The sequence below is a fragment of the Pleurodeles waltl genome, chromosome 12, assembly GCF_031143425.1.
Source record: "Pleurodeles waltl isolate 20211129_DDA chromosome 12, aPleWal1.hap1.20221129, whole genome shotgun sequence".
NCBI classification, from domain to species: domain Eukaryota; kingdom Metazoa; phylum Chordata; class Amphibia; order Caudata; family Salamandridae; genus Pleurodeles; species Pleurodeles waltl.
The window spans coordinates 37229631-37249362 of NC_090451.1; the positions used below are offsets into that span (position 1 = coordinate 37229631).

General features: G+C 43.9%; 1 protein-coding gene across 1 annotated transcript in view; it reads right to left on the minus strand.

Annotated features, from left to right (window-relative positions):
* Positions 1-19732, minus strand: part of MAU2 (MAU2 sister chromatid cohesion factor) — a 112903-nt gene that overhangs the window by 11765 nt on the left and 81406 nt on the right. Inside the window, exons 12-17 of the mRNA XM_069218271.1 lie at positions 18092-18157; positions 17210-17293; positions 15954-16003; positions 15166-15243; positions 14133-14244; positions 3173-3263 (exon numbers count right to left, since the gene is read on the minus strand). Of these exons, the coding sequence (XP_069074372.1) occupies positions 3173-3263; positions 14133-14244; positions 15166-15243; positions 15954-16003; positions 17210-17293; positions 18092-18157 (481 nt within the window). The remainder of the gene's footprint in view (positions 1-3172; positions 3264-14132; positions 14245-15165; positions 15244-15953; positions 16004-17209; positions 17294-18091; positions 18158-19732) is intronic.

The following is a 19732-nucleotide window of genomic DNA, read 5'->3' on the forward strand; positions in this document are numbered from 1 at the left end:
CCTAACATATTATGGGTTCTTGGCATCCATCAATTTCTGCTAATAAATTTACCATTAAAAAGTATTTAAGTCCTTTAGGATGACTTAAAGCATTTGAGGGCCTAGTCTTCCAAATATGGATTTTGGACAGTCTCCATTTCAATATCTCCTAAACAGGGCTCCAACAATCTTATTTAATGAGTGAATTGATATTATGTACTCTTAACCTCTTGCAGATTAACAGTAGCGTTGATGACTACTTCATTTGAGCATAAGCCCAACGGTCTGCCTCACTGCAGCTCTGAACACCATCTTCCACCCTTTTCCCCACCCCTCCCCAACATCAACCCCTCCCCAGGATGGCTGCTAGGGACACCTAACACACCAGAAAGAGCTCTTGTTGTAGGTACATGAGGTGCTGACTTTCTGTGATGAATTATCAAACTTCTTTCATTATCAAATTAAAGATCATGTTCAAAATCTCAACTCTCCCTCACGGTCATCCAGACTAGTGCAACTTGTCACGCCCACAGACTGTGTCGACCTCCCCTCAATCTTCTTTTACACAGCTCATGCTAGTCAGTAAAGCCTGGGTCATCTCAAACATATCTTCTATCATTTTTTCATCATCTCTGGACTCTTGGCCAACCAAATACCTTACACTCTGGGCACCTTATTGCTACTTAACTGTTGCCAATTCCCCATCAGAAGTCTGTTTCCCATTATATTGATAACACGACAATCATTCCACACAAAAAAAATCCTGCAGATCCCTGAATTCTAGACAACTTTAGGCAGATTTCACCGACACACAACTTTCCTCGAAAATAACAATATTTGACAATATCAACAATCTAGTTTGAGCCAATTATAGCACTGAAGCCGTTCTTGTATCAGCTCTGAAAGAGATCAGAATAAGCCAGATATTTAACCTCTCAGATTAATTCTATTTATCGGCCACCTTTTGACATGGTCTCTCCCCATACTTTACTATCCCGTTTTGAAACGGCTGGAGTGAGAGACCGTACTAATTATAGGAATCTCACCCTTAACAGACCGCTCTCAAGCTCATCTCCTTTTCTATCAGAATGCGAACTGACTGACGTGGTACATCAAGGTTTAACCCTTAGTGTCCACATTGTTCAACTTATATGCAACACCCCCTACTACTCATCTGTGATACATACTCAACTTAAAATCAGGGACGAGTCAGCCATACAATCCCTCATCAGAAAAGCATGAATCCCACTGCTATTTTGATAAGCAATAGTTTTCTAAAACTTAACTGGTCTGAGACAGAAATCCTGACATTGGCCAGTACTCATTCCTACTCAAGTTGCAAAGAACCTAGGAATCGTATTTCAAGACAAGATGTTAAAGAGCTGCTTCTTCTCAAGTCCAAAGACAATATTCCATTCTTTACACTGAAACACAAGAAGCCCATTATTCTAGCCAATATCATGGCAAGACTTGATAATTCTAACAATCTTCCTGGGTCTTCCCTAAAAATAGACTGCTTGTTTACAACCACTACAAAATGCCTCTGCACGACTACTGTTGGGCATTAAAGAATGTGACTCAATCTACTCTCACGTTAGAGAACTTCACTTTTGACAAAAGAAGCCTATTCAAATACTTCTGCATCTGCCACACTGCGGTCCATAAAAGCTTTGTAATATTTGAAGGCGCTGCTCCAGAGACAGGACTCTTTCACTTCAGTCATCTTGAGCCTTTTTACTTTTGATTTCTCGCTTTAAAAGAACCAGACTTCACAGTGTCGTCTTTGGCTGCCTGACCTTTGCCTGGAATACTATACTGTTGCTTCTCCTCGGCGCAGTCTCTCATCCGGGTTTCAGGAAACATCTAAAATCTCCTCTTTTCAAGGTTTCACTTTTCCCTTTCTTCTCACAGTGAATGTGTACATATCACAGTGGAAGACCACCTATATCGCTCACAGCGCACTCTATAAGCATGCAAATCAAATTGTGGCTACCAAATGCTACCAGAGTGATGAGAAAAGATGAACCTTGTGAAGAAAAAGAAGGCAATGATTACAGCATAACAGTATGAACATACCAGACCTCATACTTATTCTGCATGAATATAAACTGGAACAATATTGTTTTCACACTTCTCTCAGTTGGCCAAACGTGCATTTTGAATGCAAGTCACCTTTTTAAAAGTGTAATTGAAATACAGTAAGTACTTATATTGCCTTTACAAAATACAATTAAGAGAATGTCAAAAGTTATGATCAAGCATGGGTTATCACAGTTCTGTCATGAAGTGTGGTAAGTAAAGACCATTAGCAGTAATATTTCTCTGCAAAGTGACAACCAGTCCGCTGAATCACAGGATCGACTGTGTAACACAAAGGGTATTTTTTTTTAAATTAAATTGTCACAAAACATTAATGAGCTATGGTTCATTTTCAAATGTGAAAAAAAACATTTTCCTCAAGTCCCTATAAAATCAAAGTTATAACAAAAGAAGCCCCTCTGAACAGTTTCAGCGTGAGGAAAAAAAATAAAAATCACGGCAAAAGCGGTATGTTTTGACAAATTGATACGTGCTGTTACAAATCCCTATACGTCCATAATGCTTCAATTCCAAAATCACTCTGGGTAAGGGCATTCTGACATTCTACAATGGGGCACTAGAAAATGCGCATCCAAGTCACCTATACAAGATGCTTGATAAACTTGAAATCTGGAGACAGGACATCACTGAAGACTACCAGACCCTACTGTATACAATGGCTGCTTGGTTTGAATTAGCCCCGTCAAGAAAAGTTTCAAGCCCATTTCTTTTATATATAACAAAAAAAGTCTCCTCGCTTGGGACTATTCTTTCCTAAACGTGCATCTTTGTATGAATGAACAAATAATCACAAAACACATACAAGCCATTTAAGACAGCGTTCCAGTGACCCTGAAGGAGAGTGAAAATGTCTACCACATGCACACATTCTAGCCCTGGAGAATTGAAAGCTTTACCTATAACACCCACTATAGAAAGTTTTTTTTTATTGACTTAATAATATCAATCTTATTAAATGCTCCCAATCCTACCCAATGCATGCCCAATGTCTTAACTATCCAATCCTATGGTTTGCAATAAGTAGCTTTTTACAAGATAGCAAAATATAGCTATAGAATATACAAGCTTAGGCAGAGATAGGTAACTTAACTACCTCTCAGCAGAGCAGAGGACCACAGCTGAACAGACATGTCTGGTATCTTGCTGGCAAGTTGCATGGCAGGAACCACCATGTTATTACTCTCCTGGTAAGGAAAAAGATATGAAAATAGTTAGGTATATTACAGTTTATTTTTGTTTCAACATGGAGATACAGATGCTAGTCACATAGGGCAAAAGTAAAACTGTGGATGTTTACATTTACAGTCAGACATGTACAGCAAGTACTGTAGTATACATGTCTAGCATACAAATCCACCAAATGGCGACAAGTGGTTTTGGACAAGAAAAACAACTAATTAATAATAAAAGCTTAATATTTATATTCAAATATGCTAAATAACTGAACTCACTATTAACTGAGAGTGTAGACATTACGTAACCATTTGTTTACCCACCATGAACATCTAGGACTTCAGTTTTGCACTCACTTGTGAGCAAAAGTGAAGTGGAGAGAACTGACTGGATAATTAATTGTAATTGGGGTTGTTCAGAGTGTCTGTTTGGATTCTACTATCATGTTAGTCTTTGTTGACTTCACTGCCTAAATCATGAAAATTTGGCAACAGAACACGTAGAAATCAGGACCTAAAGACAAACCCAAATGTTAGCAATGTGACAGAACCAGGTGTGCACATCCGATCTTGTTCTTATGTCTCTCTAAAATAATTTAGAATGAGGGCAACTGTAATACCATATTATTGAGGGCCATGTCACTGATCAGAAGGAAATTTGTTGATTCCTTTATCAAAATATTTTCAACTATTGCACACTAAAAATAATTTCACTTAGGTAATTTAATTGGAAAGGAATGCATAAGACGATAGCATGCGTGACTGTATAATATAAAAGGAACTGTTTACTTGTAATCCCAGTTCTCCATTATGGGACTATTTGTAGGAGGTTGGCTCTGTATGTGCTATTTCAAAGTAAGGAATAGCATGCACAGAGTCCAAGGGTTCCCCTTAGAGGTAAAATAGTGGTAAAAATAGATAATACTAATGCTCTATTTTGTGGTAGTGTGGTCGAGCAGTAGGCTTATCCAAGGAGTAGTGTTAAGCATTTGTTGTACATACACATAGACAATAAATGAGGTACACACACTCAGAGACAAATCCAGCCAATAGGTTTTGTTATAGAAAAATATCTTTTCTTAGTTTATTTTAAGAACCACAGGTTCAAATTCTACATGTAATATCTCATTCGAAAGGTATTGCAGGTAAGTACTTTAGGAACTTCAAATCATCAAAATTGCATGTATACTTTTCAAGTTATTCACAAATAGCTGTTTTAAAAGTAGACACAGTGCAATTTTCACAGTTCCTAGGGGAGGTAAGTATTTGTTAGGTTAACCAGGTAAGTAAGACACTTACAGGGCTTAGTTCTTGGTCCAAGGTAGCCCACCGTTGGGGGTTCAGAGCAACCCCAAAGTCACCACACCAGCAGCTCAGGGCCGGTCAGGTGCAGAGTTCAAAGTGGTGCCCAAAACACATAGGCTAGAATGGAGAGAAGGGGGTGCCCCGGTTCCGGTCTGCTTGCAGGTAAGTACCCGCGTCTTCGGAGGGCAGACCAGGGGGGTTTTGTAGGGCACCGGGGGGGACACAAGTCCACACAGAAATTTCACCCTCAGCAGCGCGGGGGCGGCCGGGTGCAGTGTCGAAACAGGCGTCGGGTTCGCAATGTTAGTCTATGAGAGATCTCGGGATCTCTTCAGCGCTGCAGGCAGGCAAGGGGGGGGTTCCTCGGGGAAACCTCCACTTGGGCAAGGGAGAGGGACTCCTGGGGGTCACTTCTCCAGTGAAAGTCCGGTCCTTCAGGTCCTGGGGGCTGCGGGTGCAGGGTCTCTCCCAGGCGTCGGGACTTTAGGTTCAAAGAGTCGCGATCAGGGGAAGCCTCGGGATTCCCTCTGCAGGCGGCGCTGTGGGGGCTCAGGGGGGACAGGTTTTGGTACTCACAGTATCAGAGTAGTCCTGGGGTCCCTCCTGAGGTGTCGGATCTCCACCAGCCGAGTCGGGGTCGCCGGGTGCAGTGTCGCAAGTCTCACGCTTCTTGCGGGGAGCTTGCAGGGTTCTTTAAAGCTGCTGGAAACAAAGTTGCAGCTTTTCTTGGAGCAGGTCCGCTGTCCTCGGGAGTTTCTTGTCTTTTCGAAGCAGGGGCAGTCCTCAGAGGATGTCGAGGTCGCTGGTCCCTTTGGAAGGCGTCGCTGGAGCAGGATCTTTGGAAGGCAGGAGACAGGCCGGTGAGTTTCTGGAGCCAAGGCAGTTGTCGTCTTCTGGTCTTCCGCTGCAGGGGTTTTCAGCTAGGCAGTCCTTCTTCTTGTAGTTGCAGGAATCTAATCTTCTAGGGTTCAGGGTAGCCCTTAAATACTAAATTTAAGGGCGTGTTTAGGTCTGGGGGGTTAGTAGCCAATGGCTACTAGCCCTGAGGGTGGGTACACCCTCTTTGTGCCTCCTCCCAAGGGGAGGGGGTCACAATCCTAACCCTATTGGGGGAATCCTCCATCTGCAAGATGGAGGATTTCTAAAAGTTAGAGTCACTTCAGCTCAGGACACCTTAGGGGCTGTCCTGACTGGCCAGTGACTCCTCCTTGTTGCTTTCTTTGTTCCCTCCAGCCTTGCCGCCAAAAGTGGGGGCCGTGGCCGGAGGGGGCGGGCAACTCCACTAAGCTGGAGTGCCCTGCTGGGCTGTGACAAAGGGGTGAGCCTTTGAGGCTCACCGCCAGGTGTCACAGCTCCTGCCTGGGGGAGGTGTTAGCATCTCCACCCAGTGCAGGCTTTGTTACTGGCCTCAGAGTGACAAAGGCACTCTCCCCATGGGGCCAGCAACATGTCTCTAGTGTGGCAGGCTGCTGGAACCAGTCAGCCTACACAGCTAGTTGGTTAAGTTTCAGGGGGCACCTCTAAGGTGCCCTCTGGGGTGTATTTTGCAATAAAATGTACACTGGCATCAGTGTGCATTTATTGTGCTGAGAAGTTTGATACCAAACTTCCCAGTTTTCAGTGTAGCCATTATGGTGCTGTGGAGTTCGTGTAAAACAGACTCCCAGACCATATACTCTTATGGCTACCCTGCACTTACAATGTCTAAGGTTTTGCTTAGACACTGTAGGGGCACAGTGCTCATGCACTGGTACCCTCACCTATGGTATAGTGCACCCTGCCTTAGGGCTGTAAGGCCTGCTAGAGGGGTGTCTTACCTATACTGCATAGGCAGTGAGAGGCTGGCATGGCACCCTGAGGGGAGTGCCATGTCGACTTACTCATTTTGTTCTCACCAGCACACACAGGCTTGTAAGCAGTGTGTCTGTGCTGAGTGAGGGGTCTCTAGGGTGGCATAAGACATGCTGCAGCCCTTAGAGACCTTTCTTGGCATCAGGGCCCTTGGTACTAGAAGTACCAGTTACAAGGGACTTATCTGAATGCCAGGGTGTGCCAATTGTGGATACAATGGTACATTTTAGGTGAAGGAACACTGGTGCTGGGGCCTGGTTAGCAGGGTCCCAGCACACTTCTCAGTCAAGTCAGCATCAGTATCAGGCAAAAAGTGGGGGGTAACTGCAACAGGGAGCCATTTCTTTACACAAGCCCCCCCCAGCCCACAGGCCAGGAGACTCAGCCAACGCTGGAAGAGTCTTCCTAGTCTGTCAGGCGAGGAAGAGTAGAGGAAATGGCTGGTTTGTTGCAGGGCCTACTCTGCCTTACATCCTCCTGTTCAGGTCATTCCCTCTGGGGAACTGACCCACTTCCACAGTGATAGGACCTAGTCTGAACTGCCTCTTGTCTGTGCTTTTTATGTCTTCACCCATTCTCTCTATTTTGAGGTCAGAGGTATCCACCTCTGCTAATCTTATCTTAGCCAAGGTCACCCCTAGCTTACCCAAAGAGGTTACCCAGAGCTGGAGTAACCCCACCATGACCAACAGGGTCAGGGGGCCTAACTTGTTATTTGGCATGGGGTCAGACCACCATGCCAAGGATAGTGCAGCCATAAAGGCTAACACCCAGCAGAGGCCACTGACAGCTGTCAGTGCCCAGAACCACACCTTTAGCTCTTCACCTAAAAGGGAAGGGGCTAAGTTACAGGCTTCTTTGGGTTCAGGTTGCCTGTCTGCTGTATTGGAGTGGGGGGTTACCACATCTTGTAGTGAACACCCTTCTTCCACTCTTTCTTCTGTTAGCTGAGGAGCCACCCACTCAGGTTTAACAGTTGCCTGACTAGCCAGGACTTCTTGTGGGTCAGGTTGGACTTTATCAGGGCCATTTTTGGAGTTCTCCCCTACTGGAGCAGAATCTCCCTGGCTTGCTGTAACCTTGGCTAAAGGTTGTCCACCCTTCCTACTCTGTTTTCTTTTCTTCTTCTTCTGGGGCCTGCTTGCATTTACTGCAGAGGCAGGACTTCCAGAAACCTTGGGAGAGGACTGGCACTGGACCAGTTCCTCTCTTGAGCTCTGACTAACCTCTGGGTAGTCATTTCCAAGGAGACAATCAAGGGGGAGGTCTGTACTGACTACTACCCTTCTCCAGCTAAGAGTGCCACCCACTTCTATGGGTACTAAAGCCACAGGCCTCTTAGTGACCCTGTCTAGGCTAACTCTTACCCTGGCAGTCTCACCTGGGATGTACTGGTTTGAGAGCACCAGCCTGTCATGCACAATAGTGTGACTGGCACAAGTGTCTCTCAGGGCAGTGGTTGGGATTCCATTCACCAGTAGGTGGTGGAAGTGTCTACTTCCCTCTGGAATCTCCAACTCACCTGTTGGGCCCTGTTTCCAGTTGAAGGCTATGAAGACCTCCTCATCTGAAGAGTCATCTCCCATGGCTATACTGGTTACCCCTGGAATTTTGTTCTGAGGTTTGTTTTTGGGACAAGAAGTGTCCTTGGTGTGGTGCCCAGACTGTTTACAGTTGTGGCACCATGCCTTAGTGGCATCCCAGTTCTTACCCTGGTACCCACCTTTGTTTTGGGTTGTGTCTTGGGGCCCACCCACCTGTTCTGGTTTTTGGGGGCCTACAGAGGACTCTTTTTCTTTGTTTCTAGTGTCACCCACTTTCTCCTGGGGAGTTTTTGTAACCCCTTTCTTTTGGTCACCCCCAGTGGAAGTTTTGGTTACCCTAGTCTTGACCCAGTGGTCTGCCTTCTTTCCCAATTCTTGGGGAGAAATTGGACCTAGGTCTACCAGATACTGATGCAACTTTTCATTGAAGCAGTTACTTAAAATGTGTTCTTTCATAAACAAATTATAAAGCCCAACATAGTTACACACTTCATTTCCAGTTAACCAACCATCTAGTGTTTTTACTGAGTAGTCTACAAAATCAACCCAGGTCTGACTCGAGGATTTTTGAGCCCCCCTGAATCTAATTCTATACTCCTCAGTGGAGAATCCAAAGCCCTCAATCAGGGTACCCTTCATGAGGTCATAAGATTCTGCATCTTTTCCAGAGAGTGTGAGGAGTCTATCCCTACACTTTCCAGTGAACATTTCCCAAAGGAGAGCACCCCAGTGAGATCTGTTTACTTTTCTGGTTACACAAGCCCTCTCAAAAGCTGTGAACCATTTGGTGATGTCATCACCATCTTCATATTTTGTTACAATCCCTTTGGGGATTTTCAACATGTCAGGAGAATCTCTGACCCTATTTATGTTGCTGCCACCATTGATGGGTCCTAGGCCCATCTCTTGTCTTTCCCTCTCTATGGCTAGGATCTGTCTTTCCAAAGCCAATCTTTTGGCCATCCTGGCTAACTGGATGTCCTCTTCACTGGAGTTATCCTCAGTGATTTCAGAGTTGTTGGTCCCTCCTGTGAGGGAACCAGCATCTCTGACTATTATTTGTGGAGTCAGGGCTTGAGAAGCCCTGCTCTCCCTAAGTAGGACTGGAGGGGGGGAATTTCCCTCCAAGTCACTATCTTCATCCTCTGAGTTGCCATCCTCAGAGGGGTTGGCCTTTTCAAACTCTGCCAAAAGCTCCTGGAGCTGTACTTTGGTAGGTTTGGGGCCCATTGCTATTTTCTTTAGTTTACAGAGTGACCTTAGCTCTCTCATCTGTAGATGGAGGTAAGGTGTGGTGTCGAGTTCCACCACATTCACATCTGTGCTAGACATTATGCTTCTAAAAGTTGGAATACTTTTTAAGAAACTAAAACTGGTTCTAGAATCTAATTCAAACTTTTACAAACTTTTAAACTCTAAAAGAAATGCTAAACAGGATCTAACACAAGGCCCTAGCAGGTCTTTTAAGAATTTAGAAAACTTTTCAAATTGCAAAAATCAATTTCTAATGACAATTTTGGAATTTGTCGTGTGATCAGGTATTGGCTGAGTAGTCCAGCAAATGCAAAGTCTTGTACCCCACCGCTGATCCACCAATGTAGGAGGTTGGCTCTGTATGTGCTATTTCAAAGTAAGGAATAGCATGCACAGAGTCCAAGGGTTCCCCTTAGAGGTAAAATAGTGGTAAAAATAGATAATACTAATGCTCTATTTTGTGGTAGTGTGGTCGAGCAGTAGGCTTATCCAAGGAGTAGTGTTAAGCATTTGTTGTACATACACATAGACAATAAATGAGGTACACACACTCAGAGACAAATCCAGCCAATAGGTTTTGTTATAGAAAAATATCTTTTCTTAGTTTATTTTAAGAACCACAGGTTCAAATTCTACATGTAATATCTCATTCGAAAGGTATTGCAGGTAAGTACTTTAGGAACTTCAAATCATCAAAATTGCATGTATACTTTTCAAGTTATTCACAAATAGCTGTTTTAAAAGTAGACACAGTGCAATTTTCACAGTTCCTAGGGGAGGTAAGTATTTGTTAGGTTAACCAGGTAAGTAAGACACTTACAGGGCTTAGTTCTTGGTCCAAGGTAGCCCACCGTTGGGGGTTCAGAGCAACCCCAAAGTCACCACACCAGCAGCTCAGGGCCGGTCAGGTGCAGAGTTCAAAGTGGTGCCCAAAACACATAGGCTAGAATGGAGAGAAGGGGGTGCCCCGGTTCCGGTCTGCTTGCAGGTAAGTACCCGCGTCTTCGGAGGGCAGACCAGGGGGGTTTTGTAGGGCACCGGGGGGGACACAAGTCCACACAGAAATTTCACCCTCAGCAGCGCGGGGGCGGCCGGGTGCAGTGTCGAAACAGGCGTCGGGTTCGCAATGTTAGTCTATGAGAGATCTCGGGATCTCTTCAGCGCTGCAGGCAGGCAAGGGGGGGGTTCCTCGGGGAAACCTCCACTTGGGCAAGGGAGAGGGACTCCTGGGGGTCACTTCTCCAGTGAAAGTCCGGTCCTTCAGGTCCTGGGGGCTGCGGGTGCAGGGTCTCTCCCAGGCGTCGGGACTTTAGGTTCAAAGAGTCGCGATCAGGGGAAGCCTCGGGATTCCCTCTGCAGGCGGCGCTGTGGGGGCTCAGGGGGGACAGGTTTTGGTACTCACAGTATCAGAGTAGTCCTGGGGTCCCTCCTGAGGTGTCGGATCTCCACCAGCCGAGTCGGGGTCGCCGGGTGCAGTGTCGCAAGTCTCACGCTTCTTGCGGGGAGCTTGCAGGGTTCTTTAAAGCTGCTGGAAACAAAGTTGCAGCTTTTCTTGGAGCAGGTCCGCTGTCCTCGGGAGTTTCTTGTCTTTTCGAAGCAGGGGCAGTCCTCAGAGGATGTCGAGGTCGCTGGTCCCTTTGGAAGGCGTCGCTGGAGCAGGATCTTTGGAAGGCAGGAGACAGGCCGGTGAGTTTCTGGAGCCAAGGCAGTTGTCGTCTTCTGGTCTTCCGCTGCAGGGGTTTTCAGCTAGGCAGTCCTTCTTCTTGTAGTTGCAGGAATCTAATCTTCTAGGGTTCAGGGTAGCCCTTAAATACTAAATTTAAGGGCGTGTTTAGGTCTGGGGGGTTAGTAGCCAATGGCTACTAGCCCTGAGGGTGGGTACACCCTCTTTGTGCCTCCTCCCAAGGGGAGGGGGTCACAATCCTAACCCTATTGGGGGAATCCTCCATCTGCAAGATGGAGGATTTCTAAAAGTTAGAGTCACTTCAGCTCAGGACACCTTAGGGGCTGTCCTGACTGGCCAGTGACTCCTCCTTGTTGCTTTCTTTGTTCCCTCCAGCCTTGCCGCCAAAAGTGGGGGCCGTGGCCGGAGGGGGCGGGCAACTCCACTAAGCTGGAGTGCCCTGCTGGGCTGTGACAAAGGGGTGAGCCTTTGAGGCTCACCGCCAGGTGTCACAGCTCCTGCCTGGGGGAGGTGTTAGCATCTCCACCCAGTGCAGGCTTTGTTACTGGCCTCAGAGTGACAAAGGCACTCTCCCCATGGGGCCAGCAACATGTCTCTAGTGTGGCAGGCTGCTGGAACCAGTCAGCCTACACAGCTAGTTGGTTAAGTTTCAGGGGGCACCTCTAAGGTGCCCTCTGGGGTGTATTTTGCAATAAAATGTACACTGGCATCAGTGTGCATTTATTGTGCTGAGAAGTTTGATACCAAACTTCCCAGTTTTCAGTGTAGCCATTATGGTGCTGTGGAGTTCGTGTAAAACAGACTCCCAGACCATATACTCTTATGGCTACCCTGCACTTACAATGTCTAAGGTTTTGCTTAGACACTGTAGGGGCACAGTGCTCATGCACTGGTACCCTCACCTATGGTATAGTGCACCCTGCCTTAGGGCTGTAAGGCCTGCTAGAGGGGTGTCTTACCTATACTGCATAGGCAGTGAGAGGCTGGCATGGCACCCTGAGGGGAGTGCCATGTCGACTTACTCATTTTGTTCTCACCAGCACACACAGGCTTGTAAGCAGTGTGTCTGTGCTGAGTGAGGGGTCTCTAGGGTGGCATAAGACATGCTGCAGCCCTTAGAGACCTTTCTTGGCATCAGGGCCCTTGGTACTAGAAGTACCAGTTACAAGGGACTTATCTGAATGCCAGGGTGTGCCAATTGTGGATACAATGGTACATTTTAGGTGAAGGAACACTGGTGCTGGGGCCTGGTTAGCAGGGTCCCAGCACACTTCTCAGTCAAGTCAGCATCAGTATCAGGCAAAAAGTGGGGGGTAACTGCAACAGGGAGCCATTTCTTTACACTATTTATCTGTCTTAATGCATGTATAGCTGTCATGGCAAGATCCAGAAGACAGGCGCTAGAAAGCCATTTCCAATCAACTTGCTAAACAATTCAAGAAAGGAGTGAATTAAAATTGTATCTGGACTGGAATAAATGCTTTGTCTAGTTGATGCAGATATTTGTTTTTTAGTTTCCAATCTAGATAAGATTGCCCTCTTTTAAACAGAGCACTGCGAGGAAGCGGAGTTTGTAGAGCTTTCTGTCGCTTTTATAAAGAATGATCACTTTCTTAAAGAGCCCGGTCTCATTACGCAACAAACTACTGAAACTCCTAGCTACATTTGTGGGATGCCTCTTCATGTTATCTGCAAAGATGCGTGGTGATCCGCTGCACTTATATAGACAAAGCATTAGTAGCTTTCTGTGGGAAGCGCAGTGCTTCAGCATCTTTTCCGCTAAAGGAACATCTTTTCTGTCCTTTGGGTATCATACCTTTGAAATGTAAATCAAGTATGTGTAATTTTTTTTATTTTTGGAAATCTAAAATGGAGGAAAATAGTGTTACTCGTGTGTAAACAGCATTCACCACAGTACGTGTATTTCAGATGTATGAGACCCTTCCCGTGTTTATAAACCATACAATAAACAATTACACTTATGATATTTAAAATATGAGGTATAATGGTCCATTGGGAGCTCAAGCTGAGTGCACATTTGGGTCAAAAGTTACAGCTCGGCCACATATGGAGGTAGATGGGCAGATTATGCTATTGTTCTGCAGGAACTTCATTTACATGCTGCTGTTAAAATGCATCACCTTCAACTTGGGGAATAATTTATTTAAATATTTGAATAATGAAGACTGAAGGTTGGAGATCTTGAGGTCAACATAAGGCTTCTTCAAATAAAGGTCTCATCTGAATGATCTCCACTTTGTTAGGAAATGCACACTACTGCAGGCAAGAGTGAACCAGTAACAGCCAATGGGAGAGCAGGTAAAAATTCCTTAATTATTGCTACATGAGGGGTTTCAAGGGCACACAATTTGAAAGCTCTTTCCCTCCGAGTAAAAAGGAATCCTCCTAAGGATCACTGACCTTAAATTCCACAACTAAAAATGATGATGTAGGGACAAGAGACATTTTTTAGATATACCTTTTGAGGTAAAAAGTGGAAAATCCATCATGTTTCTTGTCTTTCCAGTGCAAAGAAGGCAGTTTAATATTTATTGTAATAAATGAGATGGATAGGCTTAAAAACTGGTCTTGTGTACACTGCCAAAAACAAAGATAGGCTACGACGTGGCGAAAAGTAATTACCAGGGGCTGAGATTATCTCAAGTATTTCACCCATCACTTTTTGATTTTCCACTGCGTGGAGCTCCAAGAGTGATCGATATATCCAGATGTATTAGGTCCTTCATGCACTGCATCACGGGACGCAAGATATACCTCACGGATATGGCCTGGCTATGCTGAAAGTTTTAGATTTGAGAGGCATATGAGGGCTTTAAAACGAGAGAGGGCCTTCAACTAGTACAGCGTGCAGTAGAAGAGCTTTAAGGTTATTAGAACATCCAACACGCTTTGGGTAGAATGTTCTAAGTTAAAAGGGGAGACACAGAAAGGTAAATATTGGAATGCTGAAGCTGAGGGCTTATATCTGCCAACAGTGACCCTGAGCCACTCCCTCACCTTCAATGGAGCTCTTTCACATTTCAATGCATTACACCATATGTGTAGCAGTAAGCACTGCAATACATGGGTAACCTTTACAGACAGAATGGTATTTATCTAAAAACTCCAGGAATTGGCAGAAAGTCTTGGTAAAAAGTAGGCATCTGAAAGAGCACAGGCGATCAACTCTTAGTGGCGCAGTGTCTTTCAGGAGCAGTGTCAAAGAACGGTGCATAGCCTTACCCTGTGATTCCCAAGCACATAGAAAATATGACCCAGCAGGACTAGCGAGCAGGCCGTTAATCGATTCAAATCTTCTGCATTGGACATTTTGAGAGTTTCCCGCAGAAATCGCCTACAAAACACAAGATGTGATTTTAAGAGCAAGAACACATGCTGTATAAGACACACAGTGACAGCCACAAATGGGTAAAACGAGAATGATTTAAGTTTTGTAGTTTCACTCTATGTTGTCTCCATTTTAGATTAGAAAGTACTCTGGAATGCCTTATGAGAATCCCTCCTGAACCCTCTAAATCAGTGGTTCCCAACCTTTTGACTTATGTGGACCCCCCCCCACTTTATTACTGGAACTTGGGGACCCCCCCACTGAATCATTATTGGTAGCCGGGACTCCCCACTGAGTCATTACTGAAAGCTGGAGACCAAATCTGTTAATATTATTTACTTTTCTAAGCAGTCGCGGACCCCCTGAGGAGGCTTTGCAGAGCCCCAGGGCTCCCTGGACAACAGGTTGGGAACCACTGCTCTAAATAACCTAGCAGACTTGAGCACTAGTTCTTCACCACGCAACTAAATGCACCAGATCATCATGCCAAATCCATTTCTGTAACACCTATGGGACATGTCAATAATGCACCCTGCTCCCCAGACTCTCAGGTTCTGCCTTGAGCCTTCATTAGTCATAATTTATGACTTTCGCTGTTATATATCTTTCTGGCATTTACTATTGCCTAACTGTGTAAGACCCCAGCCACTACAACAACCCCATCACCTCAAGCCATTACTAACAATTTAAATCCCTTCACTGCAGTTTATCACTAGACAGCACAATGCACATATTTTCAATAACCGTCCTTGTGAATCAACCCCTCCCACTCTAGAACCCACAACCACACACACACACACACACACACCTGTGCTTTCAGACTGTGCCGATTTGGGGTGCAATATTCATATATTCACTCATGTAAACATTGCAAGTCATCACATCACAACTAAAAAAAACAAATAACGAAGGGGAACAAGTACTTACTTGGCTTCGTTGTACCTTCCTTGAAAGAAGGAGAAGAGGCCTCTGATGTAAAACGCTGCTGCCCTGAGACAATGAGAGCTTGGGCGAAAAAGGGAAATATTGATGTCAGAGCGACTTCATTAATGTCACTGCAAGCGTAACCTAAGGCATTCAGAATGACAGGTTGCCCAATTCTGGTAGTAATCACAGCATTTACCATCAATAACTTAAAAACGAACTGCATTTATAAAGTGTACCCTGTCAACTATCTCTAAGAGATAGAGTGCAACCACGGGTATATGCAGTCTGGCAGGAGAAGCACAGGGCGTGTTAAAAATACTGGTTGCAGCAGAACAAGCCAGTTAATACACTGGCCATCATTGGGGCAAAAAGACAAAACCCAGAAGCCACTGCCAACGCCAAAGGATACAACACAACTGCCCAAAATGAGGAGAGCACTTGCAAAGAATTATCTGAATAAAAACTCACAATGTCACCTTGCGTCACCCACAGAAGCTAAGCCCCCGGCTTTTTCCAGCAGTCATTAATATTCAGTCAAACAAAGCAGAACCAAGATTACAAGCTACACTGCGAGTACATTTGATTGAATAGTAACCCGCATTCAGCCATCAGCTGCAAACATATGTGGATAGCAGTAAAACTCTGAGGTAATGCAAATCCCATTATGTCAAACCCTATGGACTGATGAAAACACCAACCACTTCCCCTGGCATCCCATCCCAGAGACTGTATTGAAGTAGAACGTGAATTGGTGTAAAATGTATTTTAAAAATCCACACCCATCTTACCTTACAGGGAAGTTGTGATCTGGGTTTATCCTTTCCAACAAACTGAACAGCTACAACACAAAAAGGAAGAGAAAATAATACGTAAGAAATTGCTGTGAAATCCGATCTGCGAAACTTGCTCGGTCCCAGGATTATGCTTACTCTCTATAGCTCTATATGTTTCACTGCAAGTATTAGAGAACCAGATGAATCAAATTAAAGCATTAGCTGAGAGATTAGGACTTTTTTTTTTAAAGTTACTTTAAAACTGACAAAAGTTGTGAAAATGCTAAGCACGGCTGATCTTTTAAAAAGTAAAACAGGCTATTGGGTACAGGGGGGATGTTGCAGGTAGAAAACAAGACAGCCAGCAAGTAAAGCATTTGGACAATACGGATACCAAATAACCAAGACCGTAGCCAATTGATTTGGTAACACCGTAGACCACTACAAATGGAAGACTAAAACACATGTTAACAGAATGACTAAAACAGAAAGACCTCAAACCAATGTTCCAACGAACCCAGACCCAAGACCCTTGAGACGGCAAATAATGTGTATATAACACTACATAAAACATAACATTTGAGCTCAAACAACAAGCTGATGATCACGTTAATAGGGAAATTGTTAGGTGACTAAGAAAAGGCTCTCAGTCCTCCAACATAATCCCTTCACAAAAGAGACTCCTGAGGTTTGCCTTTGGTGTTGGATGGAAAACAGCACCATAACCATGGGTCTTTCCTTTTGTTTATGCTCAGCAAATCCTCAGCAACAGAATGCGAAAAGGGTTTTATAGCAGGAGGTACACTCCCCTCCAATGCAATTTAATAGACAAATAATTGACAGGCACCCCCACTCTGATTAAGCTCTTAATTCAGCCTGTTTCTTTAGGCCAAACATTTTTTGTCACATTTAAAACATTTCTTACAAAGCGTGGACACTCAAAAGGCAGATTAGCAATGTTCATAAAAGTATTCTTAGTTGACAGAACACTCAATTGTAAATCTGTTCAATGTGAACCCAAATTGAATTACGGTTAAAACATCACTGCCCAAGAGCGAGAAACATGTTGCCGATTCTGTTTTACGGAAGACATTCAATGAAGGGTCTTTTGTATTGTTTTGATAACTGTGATCCCACCTTCAAACCACCAGCTCTATTCCCCACCCCATCATGACTTCACTTAGCAGCTTACAGGCTTTTCATTGTAGTACAATTACGAGCTCACAAAAAAAACTTTTTAAAAAATGATCCAAAGGAGATGGTTTACTCACCTCTTGGTGTCTGTTACCTTCTCGTATGTAGACACTGGCAAGGTTTGTTACGATGAAGGCCCATAATTCCTGATGCGTCGTGAGCTGTTACCAAGAAACAAAAATCACTGTCAGGAACCATGCTGCAAAAAGTATACTTTGAACCCAACTCCATTTAGGAGTCTGCTGGTCCACTTCTCATTGCAGTTAAAAACAAGTAGAGTATATGTAGCTCTCTGGAAAGGAGTCAACAATCTGCACATAAGAGCACTGTCATCAATGGCAGATGTGCCACACTGACACCAATACAACAGAAGTGCACAATTCCACAGCATGGCACGGTTCTCCCATGTTACTCGCCATAAAAAATAAAAAAAACTGTTGCTCATCAAGGACTATGTTTCCACATGCGTTGTTACACATTCAAAAACAATGCACTTATATTAGAAACAGAACACCCCCCCTCTGGTTATTGAAGGCAGGCTCCTTAAACATGCCTCCCACAAACCCTTATCTGTGAGTGAAATCAAATGACGCGCTTACGCTGCATAATTCTGACAACAGTCATCAATAACAATGGGACATGGAATGGATTTAAATCTCACACCAGAGCTAGAGCTGTTATGCACAGAGCAGATTAAAGTGGTGTTGTTATTCATATCCTTAACATACTCTTAGAACATTTAATGAACATATCATTTTAGTGCATGCCATCATTAACTTAAAATAAATATCAGCAGAGCTTTACATAGCGTGCCCCAAATGCTCCTTCAAAAAAGTGGCCTACCAATGGGAAAAAATCTGAAGTTTTAAGGGCTCAAAACTGAACTTCTGTATCCACCAGACCTGCACTGTCCTTGTGCTAAAACGCCCAATGTAGCAACGGTGCAAATGAGATCTTACCCGCAGTGCTGTGGTAAACTGGGCTTCTGCATTGTCCATACAGTTCACAGAAATGCAGTATAGACCCTACGAAACACGGAAACCGCCATGTTAGAGAAGTATGGTAAGATACTACAGTATATTTCACACACCTTGCTTCCAATGCAGACTCTTCTGTTCCGAAAGAACTATGCCCATAATTAGAACGCTTAGAAGGAACCCTTGCAAGAGCAGCAGACATTAACCAATGACATGCCTGATAAAAATCAAGCACACATATGACCCCAACGTCATGCTTTAGACAGAGATGCTTTAGATTCTTCCTTCAATGGGAGGAATCAAAGATCACATACAGTGTCACTTATCTGGACATCAGGTATTCCTTCCTTAAGCAATGTGCTTTAAGGCATTCTGAGCACACACATCCCCCTTTTTGTCCCCTCTTTCACAAGCAAAAGCTCACATGATCAAAATAATCTTTAGTACAACTGCTTACATGTGACCTTTAAACAGTCAGAGTCTGGGTTATAACATATTAAAAGATGCCCACCATGCTAACTCTCTACCACAAGCATCAACGATTAAAGAAGAATAAGCAGGTCTACACATAGCTGAAGGCATGTGATAGCTGATAACCTCTTTAAACCAACAAAGTTAAGCAGCTTCTTTGCTTTGATAATAAGGCACTGAAATCCTAACTTCTGAATGTGCTTAAAATCCACTCTCTGGTTGTTCTAAGGTGTAATGTTTATATTTCAGTGGATATTTCCAAAGTAGGGAATGCAGATCACACATAACAAACTTTACAACACATGGGACTTTCTCTAAAACATGAGACATTGACAGAAGTGAATATTGCTTCGTAGTGGACATACTGTTATAAGTTTACACCTTTAGGTGACCATTTGCAAGAGTGGGGAATAGACCGCTATTGTCCAGACTTTCAATGATGTCTGTTTTAATAACAGCTCAGAATTGAAGTAAAATTCTAACTTATGAACTATCTAATAATTGCTGATAAGTAAAATTCGTAGCATAACTTTACACATTGCAATATTTTATTTCTACCTATTTCTTATTTTTCTCGTCAGAAGTATAGTGTTCAAATTCTGCACACGATTATTCGATTGGAAAATATATTGAGCCACTATTGGACTGGGCCAATCTCTTGAACTACGCTTCAGATGTTCTGAGCATATGGCCACTAAATAAAGCTGGGCTCCATGATGGACTGTTTGGGGCCTGGATTGAAAGGTTGATTGGATGGAAACAAATCCCAGCTCAAATGAATTTTAGATCGATATTAATTGCTTTGAACTTTTTTTTTAACAAGATATCTGCAGATGAACAGGAGCGTCTGTGAATGTGTCAATGCTCCGGGGCTAGGTGAACTAACTGTATTTTGTACAACTATGCTTTTTTCTAAAACTGAAGATAAAGTCTTTCTGCCGAACAAAATCTTAGTTGCATCACCCCGCAAGTAGCTTGAAGGTCTAGTACAGGGGAAGAGTCGACAGTGTAATAAAAGTGTCACACTGGATATTTAATGCAATTATTTTTTCCTTGATGTTTAGTGATTTTTTTGGTTTTTACTCTTCTTCCAAATAATGCAAGTTAAATAATGATGTGGCCTTTGAAGTTATACTATTGTAAATATTTGCT